The 25,817-nt window shown below is 37.8% G+C and overlaps 2 protein-coding genes across 2 annotated transcripts in view; one reads left to right on the top strand and one right to left on the bottom strand.

The window, feature by feature from the left end:
* Positions 1–2,994, bottom strand: part of cacna1c (calcium channel, voltage-dependent, L type, alpha 1C subunit) — a 667,856-nt gene extending 664,862 nt beyond the window's left edge. The window contains exon 1 of the mRNA XM_055153273.1: positions 2,782–2,994. Within this exon, the coding sequence (XP_055009248.1) occupies positions 2,782–2,905 (124 nt within the window). The 5' untranslated portion in view covers positions 2,906–2,994. The remainder of the gene's footprint in view (positions 1–2,781) is intronic.
* Positions 1–24,967, top strand: part of dcp1b (decapping mRNA 1B) — a 34,102-nt gene extending 9,135 nt beyond the window's left edge. Inside the window, exons 4-10 of the mRNA XM_020920191.2 lie at positions 13,521–13,587; positions 14,363–14,486; positions 14,620–14,718; positions 17,998–18,757; positions 20,065–20,291; positions 21,346–21,522; positions 22,852–24,967. Of these exons, the coding sequence (XP_020775850.2) occupies positions 13,521–13,587; positions 14,363–14,486; positions 14,620–14,718; positions 17,998–18,757; positions 20,065–20,291; positions 21,346–21,522; positions 22,852–22,929 (1,532 nt within the window). The 3' untranslated portion in view covers positions 22,930–24,967. The remainder of the gene's footprint in view (positions 1–13,520; positions 13,588–14,362; positions 14,487–14,619; positions 14,719–17,997; positions 18,758–20,064; positions 20,292–21,345; positions 21,523–22,851) is intronic.
* Positions 24,968–25,817: the final 850 nt, after the last annotated feature.

The following is a 25,817-nucleotide window of genomic DNA, read 5'->3' as shown; positions in this document are numbered from 1 at the left end:
GATATCGGCACTTTAATTACTTTGTTTACTGGCTAGAATGTCATGCATAAATTCCATTAGGCCGCCCTACTGTCTTTAAATATGACGTAAAGAGGCAGAACAACAATAAATGTCGCCTAAACAAACCCAATTTAAAATCCAGTAGAGCCAGACCTAAGTTTTATAATCAATTGAAGATTTACAGTGAATTTTTACATCACTAAATATATCGGCTTTCATACTGGCTAAATTGGCACCACCAACTCCCATTTTATCAGTATCATATCGGCCACAAAAAAAAATCCATATCGGTCGGGCCCTTGCATGTATATATGTATTAAGTTTCCTTTCTCCAAACAAGCAACACAATCATAGCTCTTTCACAAAATAATGTAGTAAAATCCACCAAAAAATACTCTTGGCAATATATATCGATACAGAAGCCCAAGATACGGATACATACCATCAAAATAAACAATACGATATATCAATGTTTTAATGTTTTTGCACACCTCTAGTTGTATTTGTACCAAAACAAAACAACTGATTTTATTGAAAAGAGTGTGCAAGTATCCTAATGATGTAAGGAAGGAAAAATGCAATCACATTAATCTTGTGCTAGAAAACAATCGATAAAATGACCGCACACGTAACACAAATAACACAATTAAATGTCTGCTATTAAAACCACCGTCTATATGTAAAAACTGCAGTAGTGAGAAAAGACATCTTCCTGATTAAAGGTGCATTGTGTGACTTTTCCAGCCAAGGGCCCGTCAAATACTTTTCTCCATACATGTGTTATTGCTTTGTCTGGAATGTTTCACAGTATGGCATTAAACTTTTCTATCTTCATAGAGACCAAAACAGAGCAAGTTACAGGTCAGATCTGTGGAGAGGCGACCCCCGCTCACAGTCAGAATGTTTGTTTTTCTAGGTATTTTGTAGTAGAGTAGAGCTGTTTAATGTCACACTGTGGAACATTCCAGGCAGAGCAATGACATATCCATAGAAACAAGCAGGTGACGGACCCCCAACCAAAAAGTTTCATAGTGCACTTTTAAGTTTTACCTTTTGAATGTATTTTGGGGATAATTATTTAATCATAGAGATACAGTAATACATGATTATAATTTGGAGTGGACAATATTGACTGTCTGTTTTTTTTTATTATTATTTATTGAAATCTTAGTTGATGTTTAAGTTTCAGACAAATAGGTGTTAAATTCAGTTACCCACAAATGCTCAAAAATATCATTCTATACAATAATTAACAACAGAGTCCTGCACAGGTCCCTTTTTGAGACCCGCACCTGCCCGTTAAAGTGTGATTTTTATCAACGTTAAACCCACACCTGCCTGGACCCGTTAACATTAAACCTGTTACCCGCCCATGCCCGAGATAAATCACACACAAGTTAAAATAACTCTAACTTCAGCATCCATCATAATACGAATTGAGAAGTTACGATGTCAAGGATTACGATCACGAATTAAAATGAAACTGTGACGCTTCCTTCAGTACGAATACGAATTCACAGACGCGACTCGACTGTCATCACTTCACAGGAATTATTTTAATGAGCAATAGAAACATTGATCGAGATGCTGCACTTTTGCACTGCACACACCACGGACTGAACCAGGACTAACCAAGGACTGATTCCAGGACTGAACCAGGAGGACTAAACAAGGACTTACTGTCGGGATGGGCTTGGAGGTGCAACCGTGTAGACTATCAGGTGACTGCAGGTGAAAGAACCCCACGGAGGTAAGGGGGCAGCCGTCGCCCGATCTCCCTTTGCGGACACCCTGCTTCACAGGCTTGGGGTTCTTTCTCTTATGTCCAAGATGAGTCCTGGTTTAGTCCTGATTTAATCCTGACCCACCCGTGTGTAATTACTACTACCTGCCTGCATATCCAGCCGTAAAATTCCAGAACGTTAAAACTCGCAACTATTAGCCCGTACCCATTACAGGACTCTGCAACAGGTTGACAATATAAGTATTTTCCATTTTCATTTTTAATCAGCTTGTCAACATCTTTATTAAACCAGGCATGTCCAAACTATGGCCCGGGGGCCAAATGCGGCCTGACACAGGCCTCACATTGGCCCAAATGACTTGATCAATAAAAGTACTTTTTTGCTGCAAGTTTTTTGAAAATCTACCTTGATAAAGCAAATATTTAATATTTCGTGTAGTTTAAGATTTTAGCATGAATAAAGACAGCTCATTCTAACATGATAACAGCACATTTTCAATTATTCCCTGTACTGAGCACCAGTCTACGGTCCTCGATCGGCCTCTGCTTCATCTGTTTTAGAAATTGGCCCTTGCGAAAAAAGTTTTACACCCCTGCTCTAAGCGATGCACTCTGTATTCAAATTCTGCATACAAAACAACATTCATGACAAGGCATGGGACGATATTAAAATTTGGTGTCACAATTATCAAGGCCAAAATAATTGCGATTTACCGTTATATCACAATAGTTATGAAAGCTGCTGACTGTTTAAAAATGTTATTATGTTATGAGTAATCATAATTTTAATGTTATGAATAAGTTCCATGTTGTGGATGTGGATAAGTAGCTTTTGTTCATAATCTGGTGATAAAGCGGCGATTATTTGTGTTGGCGATTCTCACGATTATATAAAATGTACTACAAACGATTATTGTGTACCCGTTTTTTCACGATAAATGATATTTTTGTTTATTGTCCCATCCCTATTCATGTTTTATCCATATTTAAACAATCGGCCCGCCTAGTTTTAATAATAATTGATCACAGCGCCTTACCTCCAGGCCGTACATATGAATATCCGAGGGCTCGCTCAGACACCAGCAGACCTTTGAACCTGACCTCTGGCTCCTCCTCCAGCCTCTCGTGTTTGGGTCTCCTGTGAAAAAGCCCCCGCAGCATCGTCCTTGTTAAATCTTTCCTTTCAAAATGATCTTTCTTTCCCTCACAACCCCCCTTTTTTTTTTTTTCCTATTTATACTTAAAGACTTGTTGTCACTCTCGAGTTGAACATTACAGAACAGTCCCTGTAGCAGTGCCAAATCTCAAATCTGACATCAGCTCCCCGCAGACCCGCGTCGCTGTCTGTTCTTAAAAGGTGATGTCGGAAAAAACAAAATACACTGTTACGGAAATCTGTCCATCTTTATAAACAACGGAAGTGAAATGTTTTTCCAAGAAGAATCCAGGATCACGTTCCACTGAAAAAACAATCCGAAAATATCAAAGCTATTAAAAATGATTAAGAATCCTTTGACGTCAGTTTTGTGGTCACGTGGTCCAGTAATTCCCAACTTTCACGGATCAAAAGATGCACAGCTTTTCTTAAATGTTTATCCTCCTTGTGAAGTGATAGTAACACTGGGAGTAACTGAGATTTTCCCAAGCGGTGATCAGTTGTTGTAATCCGTTATCATCCCGGTTTTCCTTGTACAGCTGCGTCCTCTGTCCCGGTTGTGGTCCCTAGCTTTGCCGGCCCAGTCCAGTCTCAGTTTGGATGGACATACCCCCCTCTCTCCAACCTCCTCTACCACTCTGCCGCCTCGGGCCCTCCCCCTCTTTCCTTATCTCTCTCTTTCTCTATAAAGTTTTTCAGTTTGTTTTTGGTTTATCTCACCCTAAAACTATTGACAGGACTGGAGGTTTGACATTACGCCAACATGTTCTCCTATTGTGCGCTTAGTTTGTTATTAAATTTGTGAAGTAATTTGATTGAGTATCTTAAAGTATTAGTCATAGACACAGAGGAGGGACGCGTTTGGCTCTTCCTCTCCTCAAACTGCACTGACACAGATCTGCTGACCAAACCTGACCAGTCCTCCACACAGGATAGACAGACAGATAGAATACTTTTGTCCTGAAGATAATTAATTTACAGTACAATATTGTTAATAATTTAATACAAAGGTCACTGAGAAGCGCAATGTAAATGTCTCTCTTTCTCTCTCTGTCTTTCTTGCTTTCTTTCATACACTTTAATAATTGTGTGTGGACAAAATAAGGAGATTAATGAAAAATGATTAGGGGTGTAACGATATCCAAGTCTCATGATACGATATCGTCACGGTCTGAACCTCACGACACAATATTTGTTGCGATATTGTGGGAAAGGTCACGATTAGGAATGTAACAATATCCAAATGTCTTGGTATGATATTTTCATGATATACAGTCGTGGGCAAAATTGTTGGTACCCCTCTGGCAATGATAGAAAAATCAACAATAATCACTGAAATAAGTCGAAACTGAGAAAAGCAATAATAAATCAAAATTTACTGAAAATTGTCCAACAAAAATCAAACATTGTTTTTTCACCTGTGGTTCAACAGAATTATTCACAAAAAACTAAATAATGAAACTGGCCTGGACAAAAATGATGGTACCCTTAACTTGAACTATTTTGTTGCACAACCTTTTGAGGCAAACAGTGAGACTTCTGCACTGGTCAGCTGGTATTTTGACCCATTTCTCGTGAGAAAACTGTTCTAGTTGTCTCAGGTTTAAAGGGTGTCTTCTCCACACAGCATGTTTCAGCTTCTTTCACAGATGTTCAGTAGAACTAAGATCTGGGCTCACAGAAGAACACTCTTATTTACACTTTTATTTATTATTGCTTTTCTTAATTTCAAGTTATTTCAGTGACCATTGTTGAGTTTTCTTTCACTACCAGAGGGGTACCCACAATTTTGTCCACAACTGTATATCTTACGGTACGATATTTATTGTGATATTTTGCGGAGGCTGCGAACAAAACTGTTAATATGCTACTTTTTCCTCTTAAAATGCCTTGACAAGACTTAATCCAAAGAACTTAAAAGTGCTTAGAACTGTTATTTCTTCTTGTAGTCTGCACTGAAATGGAGCAAAGGATCATGGTCTATGTAGCTCCCTCTGTCTTTTTTTAGCTATTGCTGCACCATAACTCTTAATTTAAGCAAAGAGACTTTGCTAATAACTAATTTGATATATTGTCATGGTCCACGATATTATTGTGAGAACTCTGACATTATTGTTACATCCTTAAAAATAATGGTAGGTTTACTAATTCAATTGTTAATCTTCATAGATCACCAGTGGGCTAGAGACAGACAGGACCAGGAGGATTTACCCTCTTCACTTACTATGCACTTTGCAATACTTCTACTAGAGTTATGGTGTAAAGCTGATTAGACCTGTTTTACTCTGGATTAGTCCTGGATTAGTCCTTGATCTCATTTAGTCCTGGTTTAGTCCATATTTACTGGGAACAATGCTAACTTTTCTGCTAAGGTATTTTGTAGTGAATATTTTCAATCATCCTTAGTTGATTTTTTTTTTTTTTACTTTTCAAAAATTAATTTGTATCTTTAAATAAAAGAAGAAAAATAAATGAAACCCTCCCACGTCGCTCCACTCTCTCTACACACAACGTTTCGTAAACATCATATAAAAAATTATCAGATGTCATGAGTTGCTCAAGTCCAATCCCGCCAAAGTGTCTTCACATTTTTAACCTATTATTTAAAGGTACATTATATAACTTTATGGATATGTCATTGCTCTGCCTTGAATGTTCCACAGTGTGGCATTAAACTGCTCTACTTTACATTTATTCAATTGCAATTGGTTTTAGATTAAAAATATCTTGAAAAACAGGCATTCAGACTCTCTCCACAGATCTGACCTGTAACGTGCTCTGTTTTGATTTCCATGAAGATAGAAAGGTTTAATGCCATACTGTGAAACATTCCAGACTAATTAATAACGTCTCCGTGGAAAAAAGCATTTGACGGACCCTCCACCAGAAAAGTTACACAATAACCTTTAAATATGTTGTATATGTGTGTGTATTACTCTGCCCCTCCCAGAATCACCTCTGTGTCCGTACTGACTCCGGTCTCGGCTCCTGGTCCTTATTTTTGTCCCTGTCAGATTTTCCCAGGCTCAAGTGAACCCACAGAGTCTGACTGAGCATGTGCGTGTTTGGACCTTAAGTGCTTTATGGCCCTCGAAAATATTCTACACAGCAAAACATAAACAGAACATGACTCAGAGTTAACTTGAATGCAGAATATTATAATTTAATTTTTTTTAAATAGTTCTAACTACATTAATGTTTATTTTTTGTCTATAAAATTTCTTTTTTTTAATTATTATTACTATTCAAAATATAAAAAAAAAATCTGCAGAATATTTTATTTATTTGTTTATTTATTTATTTATTTTGTTCAACCAAAATTATCTGATGTGTGTATTTTTTGTCTTTTTGATGTCTGTTGCTTTTTTTCCTGACTAATGAATAATTTAACTTCAAACTACATGAATCAGTTGTGATCAGCATTATGCACTGCTTAACATAACTCTAGTGGAGTGTCCGCCACCTGCTGGTCTTCATGGAGATGTTACTGCTTCATTCATAAAGTTCCACAGTAAAGTTTTAACATCTCTGAAGGGAGACAACTATAGGCTACAGGTCAGATCTGTGGAGAGGCGACCCTATTCAGAGAGAATCGTTGTATTTTTCAACAATAGAAACACCCATAATGAATACATGATAAATAGATGTGTTTAATGTTATACCATGGAACATTTCAGGCAAAGCAATAACATCTCCATGGAAACAAGCAGGTGACGGATCCTCCACCAGAGAAGTTGCGCAATGCATCTTCATTCTTTCATCACTCTGTTTGATTAAATAGAGGCAACAAGTGGCATATTTACTTCAAAAAAAAAATTATTATTATTATTTTTCCAAATAAGGTCAGCCTGGGCCGACGTGTTCTTGTAAAACCCCAAGAGAGACGCTGTATAAGGGAGTCAAAGTTACCAAAACAAGATCTCCACGAAAATGTTATTGCTTTGCCTGGAATATTTTGTTTCACAGTATGACATTAAACTTTTCTATCATCATGAAAAACAAACCAGGCTACTGTTACTGGTCAGATCTGTGGAGAGGCACCCTGCTCACACTCAAAATGTGTGTTAAAAATACCTTGAAATACATTAATTCTTACTGTGAGGCTCTCCACAGATCTGACCTGTAACTTGGGCTGGTGGTGTCACCTAATTGTCTCCGTGGAGAAGTTAGGTTTATGTCTATGCTGTGGGACATTCCAGGCAAAGAACTCAAATCTCCATGGAGACAAGAAGGCGATGGAAACTCCACCAGAAAAGATACACAGTGCACCTTTTAAATTAAAATAAGTACACTTTTTTTATCTGCTAGTGAGTATTTTTTTTATTTTAGTTTTTTTTTTTTTTTTTTTTCCATTTATTTTAAAGACAACGTGTAACTTGTTTCCGTCATTTGCTTGTCTCCATGGAGATGAGCCTTCTGCCTAGAATGTTCCACAGTATGACCATAAATTTCCAAATTAATGAATGAATGAAGAGACTTGCAAGCCAAATTACAAGTCAGATTTGTGGAGAGGCGACCCCACTTTTTGTAAGAATTCATGTTTTTAAAGATTTTTAGAACACGTGTAGCTGAATAAATGTCAAACAAATTAGATTAATCCCATACTCTGGACAATTTATACCAAATGCATCAACATCTTCATGGAGACAAACAGTTTGCGGATGCTCTCCAGAAAAGTTACACCTTTAAACTACAATAATCAGTTGATCAAAATGACTGAAAACAAGATTAATATTGTGGATTAAGTTACTCCGACAATTGTAGATGCTTATTTTTGTCCAGTTCTGTGGCCGTTTGTTGACTTATGAGATGTTTGTGTATTCAGATTGTTTGTGTTTCTTTTTGTGGCCCCAGCTCTGCCTCCTCCAGTGTCTTTTCTCTTATCTCTTTCCTAATTTGTTCTGGTCTTATCTTGAGGTCAGTTTTAGGAAGCGTTAAAGTGTTGAATTAGATTGGCCCAGTTTAGTTTTATCTGTGCCTCAGTGCAGCAGCCAAGTGAAACAAATAACAATAAATTAAATTGTGAAACGTAAACAAAAATACACAGCCCGCCATTTTTCACTCTTAATACGGGACCGGTTTGGTTTCCTTAAGTACGAGCAGGAATAAATCAGAACTTAAACAAAATTGAATCAGGTTCACGCAAGAGCTACATTCAGGAATATTCAAGGTATAAACTAGGTTGTTTTGATAAATAAATTGATTATGTTTATATATATATGTATATATGTATATTAGGGATGGGCATGATTAGTCGATTAATCGATAATTGATCATTAAGAATTTCATCGATTACGTAAATTTTAATCGACAAACCGAATGCAGGTTGCTGTTCGTAGCATGACCAAACAGGGTCCTGTACATGTGTCTCTCTGCACTCAGAAGGAGCGAGACACAAACAGTCAGTTCGCCTGCAACGTACCGAAGTGCATATGTGTATTTAACGATGACTTGTATAAGAAATTCCACACTTTCTGTTCCGGTCGGGACAAGTGTGAGTCCATGTGCACAGTGTACAAAGCAGCACATATGTTTCGTGTCCAGTGGGAAAAAGTTTTACCAGGTGAGAGTCGCACAATGTCGATGACGAGTCCCCACCTCCCTCCCCCCGTACGCTGTCCTGGTTTTGACAAACGCAAATCTGGTCACACTAACCTGTATTCACCTGAGTCATGTCTTTTAATCCGACAGAAATTGACCGCATCAGCGACACAAGAGCTGTAGTTTTTATCTTCGCTTAGTTTATGGAAATTAGCGATGCAGTTTTAAGTTTCGTTTCTGTGAGAGTTGCACAAAACTGAATTAAACACATTATAATAAACGGGTTGATGTGGCTCTAGAGTCGTTACGGTTTATTTGTCGTAAAGTTGAATTTATTTATGCAGATTAGTAGTGCAGATAGTAATAATAATGATGATCATTTTAATATAAAAACGTTAATGATTAATCGATAATTGATCGTTAATTCTCTCGACGATCGATTAAGAAAATTTCATCGAATGCCCATCCCTATATATATATATATATTTTTTTTTTTTCACTGAGATGTTATTGCTTTGTCTGTGTGATATTAAACCTTTCGATCTACATGGAGACCAAACTAATTAAGTTTAATACCATACTGCGAAACATTCCAGGCAAAGCAATAACATCTTCACAGAAAAAATAAAATAAAATGACAGACCCTCCACCAGAAAAGTTACACAATGCACCTTTAAATCTAACTCACATCCTGTACCACAATCTTAAAACCAATATAAATTAATACGTCTCCCTTTTCTGGTCTTGTTTACGTGTTCGCTGCGTCGTGGTCATGTGACGGAGCAGTTCACATCGTGGTCTCGCCTTATTGCCCTCTGCTAACTGTGTTTATGCATCGCAGGCTCCAGGGACCAATACTTTTCATTATAAAAGCAGAGCAGCCCTGTTTTCCCAATGGCCCGGCTGGCCCGTTTTAGACCTGACATTTACGCTGCTTTCAAGTGCAGCTCGGACAATTCATAATGTTAGTTTCCCTTTGAGGGGGAAAGATATGCAAACGTTTATGTTAGAAGGAGTGACTGATATACAGAATAAATAGTTCTGTTTTATTTTGGTTTAAAGGGACAGTTGGGAATTTTGGACATAGGACTTCAGTTTCTAGTGAGCCAGAGTGTTGAAGATGTGTGGAGACACTTTTAAAAAAAATATTCCATCCAGTCCTTGTATTTGCAGAGGTCGCTGGTGCATGTCAATGGTTCGTCCGCCACTAAAAACAGTCTTATCCACTCCACAAAACACCCGAAACAAATCTATTATTACACCAGACTGTCCATGTAAATGTCTGTGCTGATAGAATAATGTTTGAAATAAAAGTAACCTTGCATCGCATGAATCATCGCACGTTGAGGGACTATTTTCTCAACAGCAGCAGAATTTTACTTTGCCTGTAAGATCAAACATGTCAGACTCAGGCTCAGGGACCAAATTTGGCCTGCGACGTAATAATATTTGGCCCGCAAGATGATCTCAAATATGTATTAGAGCTGGCCCACCGGCTTCATACTGTTTATGGAGACATTATTTATTTAAAATGTTGTTATTATTTTATATTCTGCTTGTTCTAAATTCAATGTTTAAGCAAAAATATTATTACACATTTCATTTAATAAGAAAAGGTTTAACATTACATAGCTTGAAAGAAGAGAAAACAAGCAAATGTTGATGAAATTTTTCAATAAATTTCTAGTTTGGCTCACGACTTACTCCCAGTTTTTAATTTTGTCCCCTTGTGAATTTGAGTTTGACACCCCTGTGCTAGGAGATATCAGTCCACCTCTGCCAAGTTTTCTATCAGAAAGTACAACTCACTGCTGCTGCTCAGACATAAATCCTTCAAATGCAAGGTTGGTTTTACTTCATTACCTCCGCCAAGGAGGTTATGTTTTTGCCGGCGTTTGTCTGTTTGTTTGTTTGTTTGTTTGTTTGTTTGTCTGTTAGCAACATAACTCAAAAAGTTATGGACCGATTTTGATGAAATTTTCAGGATTTGTTGGAAATGTGAAAAGGAAGAACTGATTTCATTTTGGGGGTGATCCGGAAGAAATCCTGGATTCTGGATCACTTTGAAATTTTAGTTAACATTGTGGTAAATGGGGCCAAAAATTTTGTTTCTCAATATCTCGGTTAATTATTGACCAAACCCCATGAAATTTGACTCAGGGATGGACAATGGGATCCTCTTTCATATTCCAAATTGAAAGATACGAGACAAATATTTATGGAAAACACAATTAATATGAGGGGGACTGTAGTCCTTGGCGGAGGTCTGCGCTCTCTGAGTGCTTTTCTAGTTATTATTATTATTATTTACTACATTATTCTATCGACACAGACATTTACATGGACAGTCTGGTGTAATAATAGATTTGTTTTGAGTGTTTTGTGGAGTGGGTAAGACTGTTTTTAGTGGCAGGATAACTATGACCATTGACATGCACTAGTCTAGCACCAGTGACGTCTGCAAATACAAGGACTGGATGGAATATTTAAAAAAGTGTCTCCACACGTCTCCAACACTCTGCATCACTAGGAATTGAGGTCCATTGTCCAAAATTCTGGACTGTCCCTTCAGGATTCAAGATTTGCATTTTTTAAGATATTAAAACATTACGCAGATGAGGCTTTATATATTGTAGTATCTTTGCTACCCTTTAAAAATTTTGGGTCTGCCGCCTCCTTGTATCCATGGAGATGTTATTGCTTTGTCCAGAATGTCCCACACTATGTCATTTAAACAAAGTTACAAGCCAGATCTGTGGAGAGGCGAGCCCGCTCATAGTAAGAATGCATGTTGTATTTAATTTTTACAAGTAGGTGTCAGAGTCTCTATAAAAAAGTTACATAGTGCAGCATTAATGGGCTCGTATTGCGCTATTTTCTGATCTATTTTATAATGTTTCCTCATCACAAACAGACCAGGAGTTGTGGTTTTTTTGTTTTCACACATGTTTAACACACAAATTCTGCATATTTAGGCTGAGTTCTTCTCTCAAACAAACTCTGTTCCGCCTTGTGATGTCATGGGGTAATACAGGAAGACCTTCACATTTGCTTTCACTGCCCATCTTTACTGAACAAAACGTAGAAGGTAGCCGGTAACTTCAAAACTACCACTACATGACATCACAAGGTGGAACGGAGCATTTGGAGCTTTGAAGATGTAAACAGACTAATAATAAAGTGTGAATGAAACAAAACACAGCTCCAGGTATGTTTTTTGAAGAGGTAACAACATTCTAACACGGCTTAAACCTCACAAGAGTCAATTTTACATAATATTGAACCTTTAAAACTTGCCAAGAAATTAAAACAGCTCTATAATTTTCATTCATTTTTCAGCCATGGCAGCATTAGACCTGACATTAGACCTGACAGGACTAATCTAAAAACATGAAGATGAGCGGCAGCAGCAGCAGGAGCAGCAGCATGGCCGTACACTGTGACGCTGAATTAAACTCAGGGGAGATTTTACAGTGATGTGATTGTAACATAACTCAGGCCATTTAGCACATGCTCCAGTCTGCTGACCCTGTACTGTCTGGGCCATCTCATTATCAGAGACATTTCGGATATTAACCTTTTGTCTTTAATGCTAATGAAACATGTTGGAAGATTATATAAATGTAGCTACAAGATGAGAGAGGGACAATATTTCTGAACTATCAATATGAATAGAGGGATCTGTATGAGGAAAAAAGAAAGAATATGACTAGGAGTGTGCAACAATTATTGAAATATTGCTAAATCAAAGTATCGTTTAATGTGGTGATACAGTATTGATATCATGGGCTGCTGTATCGATATATCAAGAGTATTTTTTGGTGTATTTTACTAAATTATTTTGTTACAGCTACAGTTTTGTTGCTTGTTCAGAGGAAGGAAACTCATTTATGCAGCACATTTGACATTTTCGTTGTTTTGATTATTAAAACGGACGTGTTTCATATCAATTTTGCACAAGACGTGATGTAACAAAGACTTTCTACATGTATCGTATCGTGGCCTATCGTTTCGGCAACTTCTTAATGAAACCCAACCCTAGATATGACCAATTTTGGAAATATGTGAGCACTAAAGTTGAATAATTTTGACAGATGATATTTACAGAATTAAAATTAAATGTTTATTTTAGAAGTTTACAGCGTCAATTTGTGGGCTGTGTGGGTTAATTGGTATATCAGATTTTTAGCTACAACAGCAAGTCTAATATCTAGGGATGTAACCATAGACCGTATATATGAGTGAATGTATCTAACGCTGTAGCCGCTGTGTGCCAAATAGGAAGTTCATCAGGAGGCTCTTCTCTCTGTAACTGCTGCTGTGAGCCTCGTCATTTTGGTTTTAAAATGTTTGTATTAACCCGCTCTACGTGATCCTGAATATGTTTTTTTTTTTACTATTTTCTCCGTCGATAAAATCCTATTCATAACATCGAGTGTGGCTCCAAGATTCGCTCCTGTAACCGTGAGCATCGCGAGCCTCATTTGAGCGGCGCTGAACACTGTGGGTGACGTCACTGGCTTTATACAGTGTAGGGATGTAACAATATCCAAATCTCTCAGTACGATATTATCACGATATGCATCTCACGGTACGATATTTATTGTGCTATTTTAGAGAGGCTGATATAATTGTAGATAGACACTTTTTTGCTTTTAAAATACCTGACAAGATTTTGATGTGAATTATTTCCATCATAATCCCAAGAATTCAAGTCAAAAACATATTTCTTTATGTTGACTGCGCTGAAATGAATCATGGGATATGTAGTTCCCGATGTTTCTTAGTTATTGGTATTATAAAATCAATGCATTTAAGGAAAAAAACTTGTAAATCGATGTATTGTGACAGCCCACGATATTATAGAGAGACTTTTGACGATACGATATCACAATATTTCGGTTATTGTTACATCCCTTCTAATATCTGATATCTGAATCAATTTGGGACCTTTTCCAAATTTCCTAGACCACAATTGGAATGTGTTTGTATTTTCTTTAACATTATTTAGGTCTTCCCTGTACTGTAAATATTGAGTAGTTATTAACCCTTGTTTTTCATCTGTTTTCTCTGTTCCAGTGGTCATCCATGGCATTTGGTTTTATGATAAAGAGGACTGCCAGCGCATCGCTCAGAGAATGAAGTTGTAAGTATCGTGTGTGCCCAGCCGTTCATGGAAAGTCCACAAAAAAAAAAAAATTATGCCCCCTGAGGGTCTTTGATAACCATTCACATTCTATTTGTATTAAGTATTTTATTCTTACAAATGAGTATAAATAAAACTAAAGGCATGAAACATCAGAGCCATGTGCTGTATTAATGTGAATGTGTAAAATAAAAAAAATAAAAAAATCTGTTAACTGGACTAAAGTTTAGCTGTTTGTGGCCACTGAATTAATTTTATTTTTATTTTTTTAGTTTTATTTTACACATTCACATTAATACATCACATGGCTCTGAATGTTTCATGCTTTTAGTTTTATTTATATTCACTTGCAAGAATAAAATACTTAACCATTCACATTCTATTTGTATTATCAAAGATCCTCAGGAGGCTTAAAATGTGGTACCCTTCATATAAAATGCAAAAGTGTAGTGGAGCGAACAGAAAGGCAGGAACAAAGGTGTAAAAAAAAAAAAAAAAAAAGTTTATATTGAATTAAGTCAAAAAGGTAATTTAAAAAAAGAAAAAAGGCTCAAATAATATTTAACTTAACCAAATGAAACAGAAGAGATGTATCCACCACAATAAGGCTCTAATAAAACAGTGTAAAATTCATATTTGTAGTCTATGAGATGCAATACAAGCACAGAAACACACATTTACAACAACAGGTTCTATAAAACAGTGTTGATAACATTACATGACTTTATTATGTCTTTCTGTCTTTAATGATGTGAAAATGTGCTTCCTGTGACAGTCTGACGCACCAGGAGCAGGTCCAGGCTCAGTCTCAGGGGGGGTGGCTGTCTCCTGCAGGAAGTGAAGGGAAACCTGTAGACATTATCCAGATGTTATCCAAAGCACGCAACGAGTACGACAAGGTGAGGCTCCACTCGGCATCTGCTCCACCGGCCCATCGAGTCCAAAGCACCGGAGCGTCTGCAGTGAATACAAACCCTACAGCTGTAATGTCTGTGTCATAAAGTTTCACTGTTTTCATTTTATTTTCCTCAGGAGAAGTCGTCATCTGAGCCAAAGGAGATAGGGGGCAGTAGTGTGCTTTATGGAAACCCAAACCTGATCAAGCCAATTCCTGTTAAACCAAACACTCAGGTACAACAAGCACTCTTTACAATAATATACAGTAAAAAATGAAATGTCTGAGTGTTGTCGTGATACTGAATTTTCTATTTTGATACTAAAAAATAGACTCTACACAAGTGATAATTTCAAAAGCTCTTTCTTTTAAGACGATTTGTTATAGTTTTTATTAGTGATGCGAGAAAATGTCACGAGATTCAGCTCACGAGAACGAGACAAGACAAGATTTTGATAAAATTTTAATAGATAATTGTGTCGTTCAGTTCACAATTTTGGCTTCACAATTTTTTTCTGTATTAATTTTACATTTTTGGTGTCACTGTAGCACTGCTTTTTGGCATTACAGCTTCTCAAGAGGAGTTACTCAACGCTGTTAACCTTTTTTATCTAAGCCAAAGTGTAAAAATATGAAATAGGAAAGGGAAAAAAAGGAAAAAAAATCTCATATGTGCACAGTCTTGAGGCAATTCTGTCTAACGAGGTCTTGTGTCACGAGATCTTGTCCTATCCCTAGTATTTCTTTAAAATACAATGCGATCTTACACTAGTTCTGATAAAACTCAAGATGAAACTGATCAGGAAAGGTCAAATTTTATCCAGTTATATGATTTTTTTTTAAATCAGTTAGTATCTGATTATCACTACTTTTGACAACACTAAAGTACATACAGTATTTCAATCATTTAGTGTGTTGAAAAAGACACTGGCTTTGTTCACATGCATCAGAATCTGATTATGAGCTGATTTCTGGGCTAAGATTCAACTTCAAATGACATGCAAACCACAAAATCTTTCAATGGCATTTTAATAGACTGGATAGATACAAATCTGACAATCCATTTTTGATGTAACCGCAGCCACTGATTCAGCGCGCACAAAAAAAAAGAAATATTCATAAATAATTTGATTGCAGTGCTCCTCTAGAGGTTGAGCACTCAAAAATAGTCTTAAAGCTGGATGTTTTTCTGAAAATACTTGCAGCAAACATGCATAGAGTGTGGACTAGTGGTCACACGCTGTTTGTACAGGATCTACATTACCTGTCAAAAGTTTTAGAACACCACACTTTTTCTAGTTTTTTACTGTTTACTGTTGATCAGTACGTATTCTAACGCATTTTGATTCATCAAAGTGTCCACCTTTGGCAGATGTAACAGCTGAACACACTCGTGGCTCGTTCTTTTTACAATAGAAATCAAATATTCTTCAGAAAGTTCTTCTCAAGTCTGTTGCAGAAGTTCACTGTAGGTTGCTTCACTCTTCTGTCCAGTTCATCCCAAACCAGCTCGATGGGGTTTAAGTCTGGACACTGTGCTGGACACTCCATGTTTTCAAGTTTACCATCTTGTTCTTTTTTTCCTGAGATAGTTTGGCAGAGCTTGGACTTGTGTTTTTATCTTTTATCTTTTTTTTTTTTTTTTACCTCTGGCTGTTCAGTTCTTACCTTTGTACTATTTCTTGCTCTTCGTTGGACTTGCACGACTTGAATTGTAATAAATAACTGGAAAAAATTGGTTTGTTCTAAAACTTTTGACCTGTAGTGTATTTCATTTAGAGTCATTTTCTTTATTGTTTATCAATCTATTATTTGAGTCCTTTTTGTTATTTTGTTACTTGTAAACTAACAATTTTACTCTTCTGTTTTATTTAAATTAAATTATTAAAGTGTAAGATTTCAATAAATATCTTGACACAGCTTAGTATGTAGAGCAGAGATCTCCAACCTTTTGCATCCAGTGAGCTACTTTACAAAATGAAAACGCTGGAGAGCTACTCATTTTAGCGTCATAAGAAATTGAGTCGATATAAAAGTGCAAGCCTTATTGTTGTACAGTTACACGCCTATAAAACCTTAACCCATTATCCATTTATCGGAGCACAAAGTTCAAAATAACACATTTACTCAGTACAATTAGAGTGACCAGACTTTCCCCATTTACCCGGGACAGTTCCAGTTTTGACTCCTGTGTCCCCTGTCCCAGCAGATTTATCCAAACCAGTGATTTGTCCAAGTTTTATACAAAAAATGCCCCAAGTGTCCCTATTTTTTACCAATTTGACACCTGCCAACAGTAAAGGCAAGGCAAGTTTATTTGTACAGCACAATTCGTACACAAAGTAATTCAAAGTGCTTTACAGAATAAGAATTACATTAAAATCGCAATAAAAACTAATTAAAACATAAAAATCATCAAAAATTTAAGATTAAAATTAAAAAAGAGAGAGAGAGACATTAATTACATAAATTAGAGAGAAGAGAGGCAAAAAAGAGGCAGTAAAGAGAGGCAAAAAAACTGTTAGTTGTTTTGGTAAAATACAGAAAAGCTGCTTAAAAATGACCAAAACACAAAGAAAATGTGAATATACTGACTCATGTTAGGCAATTACCAATCACCAAAAAAACGGCAATGTCTCAGTTTTTTATTTTGAAAATCTGGTCACCCTACGTACAATATATATAATTCAGAAATCCCTTGGCGAGCTACATGTAAGGGGATGGAGAGCTACAGGTTGGAGACCCTTGATGTAGAGCATTGGAAATAACAATGTTGCTTATACCAAATGAACTTTTTAATCTGTTCTTATAGTTTTATATACCGTATTTTCCAGGCTATTAAGCGCTCTGGATTATAAGATGCATTGTCATTAAATGGTCTATTTTCAAACTTTTTTCACAAATAAACCGCACCGGACTTTAAACGAAACCCAACAGTTGGATGGGTGAGTGGTTTTGTTTGTTTGTGGCGTTCACGGTGACTCTGGGCTTTGTTCAGTTGTGGCGTGTAGGGAGGTGCTGTCTGGGATCGCTGGATTGTCGGCGTGTTCGCAGTGACTCAGTTGTTCAGTTGCGTCTAGAAGTGGCACATTGCACTCGCTTTTTCGGTTCGTTCCTCCGTTCCGTTCCTCGTCGGTTGGAGTGATGAGTGTGTCTGCGAGTGTTTTTCGCCGCGTGGTCCCTGTCTGCTCCGTGTGTGTTTGCGTGCGCTGTGGGTGGTGCAGCTTTGTAGTTTACTGAAGTGGTGCTGGGACACCTGACTGGATTCGCGTATAGGGCGCTCTGGATTGTGGGGCGCAGTCGTTTTTTGATGGGGTTAGAGGCTTAAGAGTGCGTCTAATAGCCCGGAAAATATGGTACTTGTAAGGGGGTGGAGAGCTACAGGTTGGAGACACTTAATGTAGAGCATTGGAAATAATAATGTTGCTTATATCAAATGGACTTTTTAAAAATCTATGTTTATAGTTTTATATAAAAGTAATATATTTTCATTCTGTATTTTTCTCTTATTGTAGGAAAATGAGGGCAGTCTTTCTCTGGCTACTCTTTTCGGGACTCAACTCAAACTCGTCCCGTCTCAGCCTAACCCTGCCCCCTCCTCTTCGTCATCATCATCCACCAACTTCGGCATGACGTCATCCACGAGCAAAAACACTCGCCCTCACGTGGTCCGCACCCTCACCTACGAAAACACGACGCGCCCGGGGCAAACTAAAAACTCCGGCGAGATTCAAAACGTGAAACCAGATGGAGGACTACAGCAGCCAGACCAGTCCCAGCACTGTCCAGCTATTCAGAAGTTAATGCAGGGGCAGAGGGCGACGCTACAGACTGTGTCAGAGTCTCCAGAAAACAGGCTGTGTGACAACGGGCACCAGTTTGAGCATCACCACGTTTTTCACCAAACACAGCCACACATCCATCACCATCATCACGTGCACCAGCCGCAGCACGTTCAGCCTCAAGTTCAGCCGCAAATGCAGTCTGACCCCATCAAGAGACTGTTCCAGGGCCAGCCTCCGGTGGCAGTAGCTCCTCAGTGTTTTCCGGTGCACCAGAATCTGCCCGTACCGCAGTCTGTGCCCGTACCGCAGTCTGTGCCCGTACCCCAGTCTGTGCCCGTACCCCATTCTGTGCCCATACAATCGGTGCCTGTACAATCGCTGCCCGTACAGTCTGTGTCCTTGTGCCCTCAGCATCAAAACCAACCCTTGATCTTCCACCCCGCTCAAGGGGAAGGTCAACACAACTGTCACGTAGCTGCGCAGTTAACAGGTGAGACTTTAAAATGTAGTGTGTAACTTTCCTGGCTGTCCACAGATCTTTGACGTGTAAACTGGTGTTTGATTGTAATGATTGATTGTGTTATAGTAGCCAGTAACCACCTAGTGCCTCCGCTCAGTTTCATTTCTCTCCAGTGACTAGGTCAGGAATCAGAATACACTAGACAGTTTCCAAGAGCCCTGGAAGTTGTATACTGTGCACCGGCCAATCAGTGAATGGCTGTGAAACCATGACGTCAAACTCAAGCGCCTGTCGGTGTCCATTTTGTGGTACAGCACAACAGTAAACAAAGCGTCGAGATGGATGTAGACGAAGACAGACATTCTGTGTTGGCAACGATTCCTGAGATTGAGGTTTTAAAGTCAGAACAAAGAGAATGTTTGGTGAATTTTATCAAAGGAAAAGACGTTATTGCCCTTCTTCCTGCGGAATTTGGCGCATTACTTATGTCATGATCAAATAGCAGTGATTGGTTAATTAAAAAAAGTACCCGCCTACCGTCAAGGGAACGAATCCTAATGCTGCGAGGTCAGATCAATCAGGTTGATCAATCAGGTTAGTCTTATAGGCCCTGTACCCATTTTTTCCATGCATTTGATGTTAAGAAGACATTATCTTTCCCTCTTGAGGTCAAAATAAGTCAGCTGTGTAGGGTCTGCATCAACATTATAGCACTTTATTGACTACTAATCATGAAGTGCACTGTCAGCATGCTACTTGTTGTTGTGTGTCTCTGAAAGCTGTGGAAAGCACTTAAAAACTCATCGTGGTGAATAATTAGGATGCTCTAAATGCATAAGGTAAGTGAGGAATAACTTTGGCCCTCTGCAAATTTTTTTTTTTTTTATTGACTAGTTGTTTTTCACGTTTTTAAAGGTGCATTGTGTAACTTTTCTGATGGAGGGTCTGTCAGATTCTTTTCTCCGTGGAGATGTTGGTGCTTTGTCTGTGTTTTTCTGGGTATTTTTGAGCTATAAAACCAAATATTGTCTAATCAATGTAAGGTAGATCTGTTTAGTGTCATACTGTGGAACATTCCAGAGCAATGACATATCCATAGAAACAAGCAGGTGACAGACCCCCAACCAAAAAAGTTACATAGTGCACCTTTAACAGTAAAAATCAAGCTTTTAAAATGGAGCAGTCTAACATCGCCATGGAGACAAGCAGATGGCAGACATTTTCCTCCGTCTATAATATTCATGCCTCTGGACTTGCTCAGTTGTTTTGTAAAAGAAACGTTAATTAAACTGTGAAATATTTTGATACTTATCTTAAAATCTCTTGTTTTATTTCAGGTTTCTCTGCCCAGATGCCCGGTGTGGTCTCTCCTCACGAGCTCCTCCAGAAGCTGCAGATCGTCCAGCAGGAGCAGAGTCGCGCCTCCTCCGACCCTCCCCCCGGACCTGCCCTCGCCCCCAGGTTTATGGGCCCCTCTCACACGGACCCCCGAAATCCAGGTCTGAACCAGGTCTCAAACCAGACTACAGCCACTGTGGGACAAAAGGCAGCTCTGCAATTTCAGGTAAATACCGAATAAGTAATTTGTTTTCGTAAGACAGTTTTAGCCGTCGACAAAGGAGAGATTCTTTTTTTTCCAATTTGTCATTCATAAATCTATTTAGATTTTGATATAAAATGTTCGCTGCAAACTCAGGATGTTTTAGGCAGCCAAAGGTTTTCTTTTTCGTCCTTCCTGTGGATCAATCCTGCCCATCGCCTTCACCTTTCACTATTTTTCAATTCTGTTGGGAAGGGAAACATTTTCAACAGAGGTTTACAGTCACACACATCTGATTCCCTTTTGCATTTATGGAGTTCGCAAACAAATTTCTCGAGCCGTTTTCTGCTGTTAGGATCCAACAACCACACAATTACGATAAAACTAAAATATGACAATATCAGAACCAGAAACAAAAGTGATGTGGTTCAAAAAACTTGAAAAAATTGACTTTGGCAATAGACCACTGGCAAATCAAACGTGGCGGTTTGATGCTCACTTTTTCGGAAAATCCTTCCCAGTATGCAGTGCGCAATGACCGGAAGTCCGAGATTCTTGATTTGTATATGAAAATACAATAGTCTGATTTGTGTATTTTAATTTCTTGGACTGAGATTTACATTCGTCCCTCGCTATATCACGGTTCACCTTTCATGGTCTCGCTATTTCGCAGATTTTTTTAGGGCAGTTTTTTTCGTGAGTCCGGGTTTAGCTTATCTTGGGTTGACGGGCGGGTGTGGTGCTGTACGAAAAAAAATTATCTTTGGTTTGTTACATAAAGAAGGAGGAAAATAACATCAGGACGACAGCAGCTATAAGTTTTAAGAAGGATGCAAAAAGTGTTGTAAATGTTCCGTCTGAGAAAAGTGTGTGTGTTGAGGGGTTTTACAGCCTTAAAACAGATACAATAATTATAAAATATAAAGCTGACTACTTATTTTTAGAACGTAACCCCCGTGATAAACAAAGGACCACTGTACACAGTAGTCTTTCTATTGACCGAGATTTACACAAAGAACTTTTTTTAGCCACGACTCCATTGCGTCACTAATATGATTTTGCATTACCTTTTGTCCAGGTCATCTCTCCTCAGCGTATCCCAGCGACTGTTGCCCCGACGATGCTCCTGTCTCCGAGCGTCTTCAGTCAGACCAAACCCGGTCCAGCCCCTCCTCAGGCCCCGAGACCTGGTCCAAACCCGGTCCAGATCCTGTCCAGGAGCCAGCTCCAGGCCACGCTCCTGCATCTCATACAGGTGAAAGTCTAAACACATTTATCTGTCAGGTATAACATTATAGCTCATTATAGGTCAGAGGAGAGTTACAGTTTACAATTATCAGTGTCATTTTGGAGACTTTTGACCATTCAAAAGATGGAATAATTTGTTTTGGTAAAGCTCACTGTATTTGTTCTTTCTGCTGCTGTACCAGACATAGGACAAATTTGGCCCGTGATATAATTATTTTTGGCCTGCGAGATCATATCAAATACATATTAGAGCTGCCCACCGGCTACCGATAAGCTATAGAGACATTATTTTTTTTAAATTGTGTTATTATTTTATATTATGTTTGTTTTTGGACTCAATGTTTAAGTAAAACATGAAACATTTATTTTAATAAGAAAAGGTTTAATATTACATATCTCGAAAGAAGAGCAAACATGCAGATGTTGTTGAAATTTTTCAATCAATATTTAGTTTGGCCCACAACTTAGTCACAGTTTTTAATTTTGGCCTCTGTGAATTTGAGTTTGACACCCCTGCTCTGAACTATTTCAATGTTTTGTTTTGGTTTTTTTGCGTTAAAACTAAAAATACGGACGGATCTCATGGTGGGCAGTACAGATACCATTTTAAAGACGTTACAAAACTCCAAAAATAACACCGTATTTTCCGGGCTATTGGTCGTGCTCTTAAGCCTCCAACCCCATCAAAAAACAACTGCGCGCCCCACAATCCAGAGCGCCCTATACACGACTCCACTCGGGTGTCCCAGCACGACTTCAGACTATAAAGCCGCACCACCCGCAGCGCACGCAAACACACACGGAGCAGACAGCGACCGCACAGCGAAACACACCCGCAGACACTCATCACTCCACGCCGACGAGGAACGGAACAGAGGAACGAACCGAAAAAGCGAGTGCAATGTGCCGCTTCTCGACACAACTGAACAACTGAGTCACTGCGAACACGCCGACAATCCAGCGGTCCCAGACAGCACCTCCCTACACGCCACAACTGAACAAAGCCCAGAGTCACCGTGAACGCCACAAACAAACAAAACCACTCACCCATCCAACTGTTGTGTTTCCTTTAAAGTCCGGTGCGGTTTATTTGTGAAAAAAGTTTGAAAATAGACCATTTAATGACAGTGCGCCTTATAGTCCAGAGCGCCTATAGTGCAGAAAATACGGTAAATAACTCTGCATGTCTAATGTGTTTGTAACTGTAAAAGCCTTTTTTCTTTATTTGTATCTGGGGGGCCGCAGTTAGATCTTGCGTACAGTTGCTCTCTTTAACAAACACTGATTGAAAACAGCGGGTTGTATTTACGCATAATGTGTGTTTTGCGTTTTCCAGAACGACAGCTCTTTCCTGGACTCCATCTATGAAGCCTACACCAGCAGATTCTCCACCGACTCCTGCTGCAGATACTGATGATCCTGATGATACTGACGACTGCGCTGGTCCCTCCGCACAGGGTCACACCGGTCTGCGCTCACCACTGCTCTGTCTACAGACTGTTATACACCACCTATAGCCACGAAACGTAAAGCTGCACTGTGTAACTTTTCTGGCCGAGGGTCCGTCAAATGCTTTTCTCCTTCTTCTGGAGATGTTATTGCTTTGTCTGGAATGTTTCACAGTATGGCATTAAACCTTTCTATCTTCACGGAGACCAAACCAGACGAAGTTACAGGTCAGATCTGTGGAAAACCAACCCCACTCCTAATCAGAATGCCTGTTTTTTGAGGTATTTTTGAGCTATAAAACCCACCTGTAATTGAATAAATGTAAAACAGAGCTGTTTAATGTGACACCGTGGAACATGGAACAATGACGTATCCATAGAAACAAGCAGGAGACGGACCCTCCACCAGAAAAGTTACACAATGCGCCTTTAAGATACATAAATGCAATATTATACATGGTTTTACTGCAATATCAAAACTTAACTTTATTATTATTGGTTTATTTACAGTGAATTACTTAACTTTTATTCCAGTTATATCCATACCAGCAGAAATATTTCCTTTTTTCTTTTTTTCTTTTTTAACAAATCTTGCTTTTACCTTGCTTAAATAATACAACTTTAACATAAACAATTTTACTTGGGTGTAATTTTATTTTCAATATTGTATTTTATTTTTTTCCCCTCAACAGCTCTTACAGTGTCAATGCACAAATCCTCTTAGTCCTGCAGCTAGTTTCAAAGTTAATTGTAAAGTAATTTTTTTTATTTTATTTGTACAGACATTGTATTTTATTATTTGTTAATTTCTTTAATTGTTATTTTAGCAATATATTTGACAATTTATGTTTGGCCAAGTTTAGAAACAACATAACCACTTACAGTATTATTCTTAATCTCTAAATAATACTTTAAAAACATTACAAAAATGAGAGTAAAGAGGCGGTATAATGCAAAAACAATCATTTTTGGAGCTTTTTACTATGTTATAATGCTCTTCTCTCATCGAAAACATGCCAGAAGAGGTTTTAGATGTCATCTGTGCATGTTTGAGTAATTTAGCGATCTCCCCCATTATTCAGATCCTCCTTACAATTTTCACAAAGCAGTTCTCCACAGATAAACAAAAACTTGATAGAAAACTGTACACTACAACTTCACAAACCTGAGGCGATGTGCAGTAGTTTCATTAGCGGGACGCACGCTGATTGTGTTGTGACAGCGCTCTGAAAGGGGGGTGACTTAGCACGGAGAGCAAAGAAAGGGGAGACTCAGAGCATCAAAATCCAAACTGATAAAATATGTTGATAAGTTGTTTTCGGCGAATATTGCATTTTCAAAACAATAAAATGTAACATGGTGATCTAATTGTTATGTTTTAGCAATAAATACCCCACAGACGTAAAAAAAACACTCCGTCTTTAAACATAAAAATTACAAAAATGTTCAAAATGAAGAAACTTGTAGCAATTATTTTGACATGTACAGGACATTTTGGGAATATATGTGTAACGGCACTACCTCAATGAGAGTTATTTATTGGAATTTGTTTTTTTGGGACTTTGTATTTTGGCTAATTTACTGTTTAAAAATGTCTTAATTCTCAGATACATTTTATGATACAAGTCTATAAATCTTCGAGCAATGACGAAACAAGTTGCACTACTGTAATAAACACACACACAGGGATTCAAACAATATATTGCCTGTACAAATGTCTGTATAATTTGTATTTTATGTTCAAAATAACCTTTACAGAGAAACTATATCTGAATAGAGGAAAAGCTATTTTGTGTACTATTTTTGTATTCAAAATATTCAAAACTTAAACTCAGTAATGCAAAGTACCAGCAGCTTATAAAAAAGTAGCAGTGCAATAAATAAAAATAAAAAGGAAAAGCAAGATTTAATTGGTTTATTTGACACAACTGATGTTTTTTCATTTCAAATATCTGATAACTATTGTTCAATGTGATGGAAATTTTACAGTACAGCAGTGCATTTGGAAACAATTTAAATAAAATACTTTTAACCTTTCTTGTTTTTCTTTTGTGATCCACATTTACAAAAATATTAATTTGTCATCTGCTAGTTGGAAGGGAAAAATCCAGTATCCAGTTTAATCCACTGTATTTCTGTATAAACAAAGACTTTCCAAAGTGCTGTGCATAGAGAAAGTTTTTTGTTTTTTTTTAATCTACAATTTAATAACACAAACATAGTAAAAACAACAGATTAAAAAAATAAATTAAACTGAAATAGACCCATATAATAGTAAGATATCGGTGCAAAAGCTGAATAACAATGATGGACACTGAATTAATCCAAATCTCTTATAATAGGCCTAATGCTTTTATTTTAGCCTTTTATATATTGAAATTATCACCAGTGGCTCTCAAAATTTTCACACCAAGTATCAGCAAGAGTGAGTATGAGTACCAGATCTAAACCAGGTCTATAACAAGACTATTCCAGGTCTTATCTAAGGCTGAACTAGGTCTAAAAGTGGACTATCGTCTTTTATATTTTGAAATTTTCACCATTATTGTTACCGTCTCTAAGTGAAATAACCTAGAACAGTGTCTCTCAAAATTTGCACACCAATTATGACCAAAGAAAGGATTTGGCTTTCCGAGTACCCGATCTAAAAAGTGCCTAAAGGCCTAAAAGTGGACAACATTGTAAAAACAACATATTAAAAACAAATAAATAAAACTGAAATAGACCCATATAATAGTAAGATATCGGTGCAAAAGCTGAATACAGTTGGATGGACATTGATGAAGTCAGCCTAGAAATAATAAAAAAGTCTTATAATAGGCCTAATGCTTTTATTTTAGCCAGTATATACTGT

This window comes from Boleophthalmus pectinirostris, unplaced genomic scaffold (assembly GCF_026225935.1).
Source record: "Boleophthalmus pectinirostris isolate CB_2022bp ecotype Guang Dong unplaced genomic scaffold, ASM2622593v1 HiC_scaffold_18, whole genome shotgun sequence".
NCBI lineage: Eukaryota > Metazoa > Chordata > Actinopteri > Gobiiformes > Gobiidae > Boleophthalmus > Boleophthalmus pectinirostris.
This window is presented reverse-complemented; position numbering and strand designations above follow the sequence as displayed.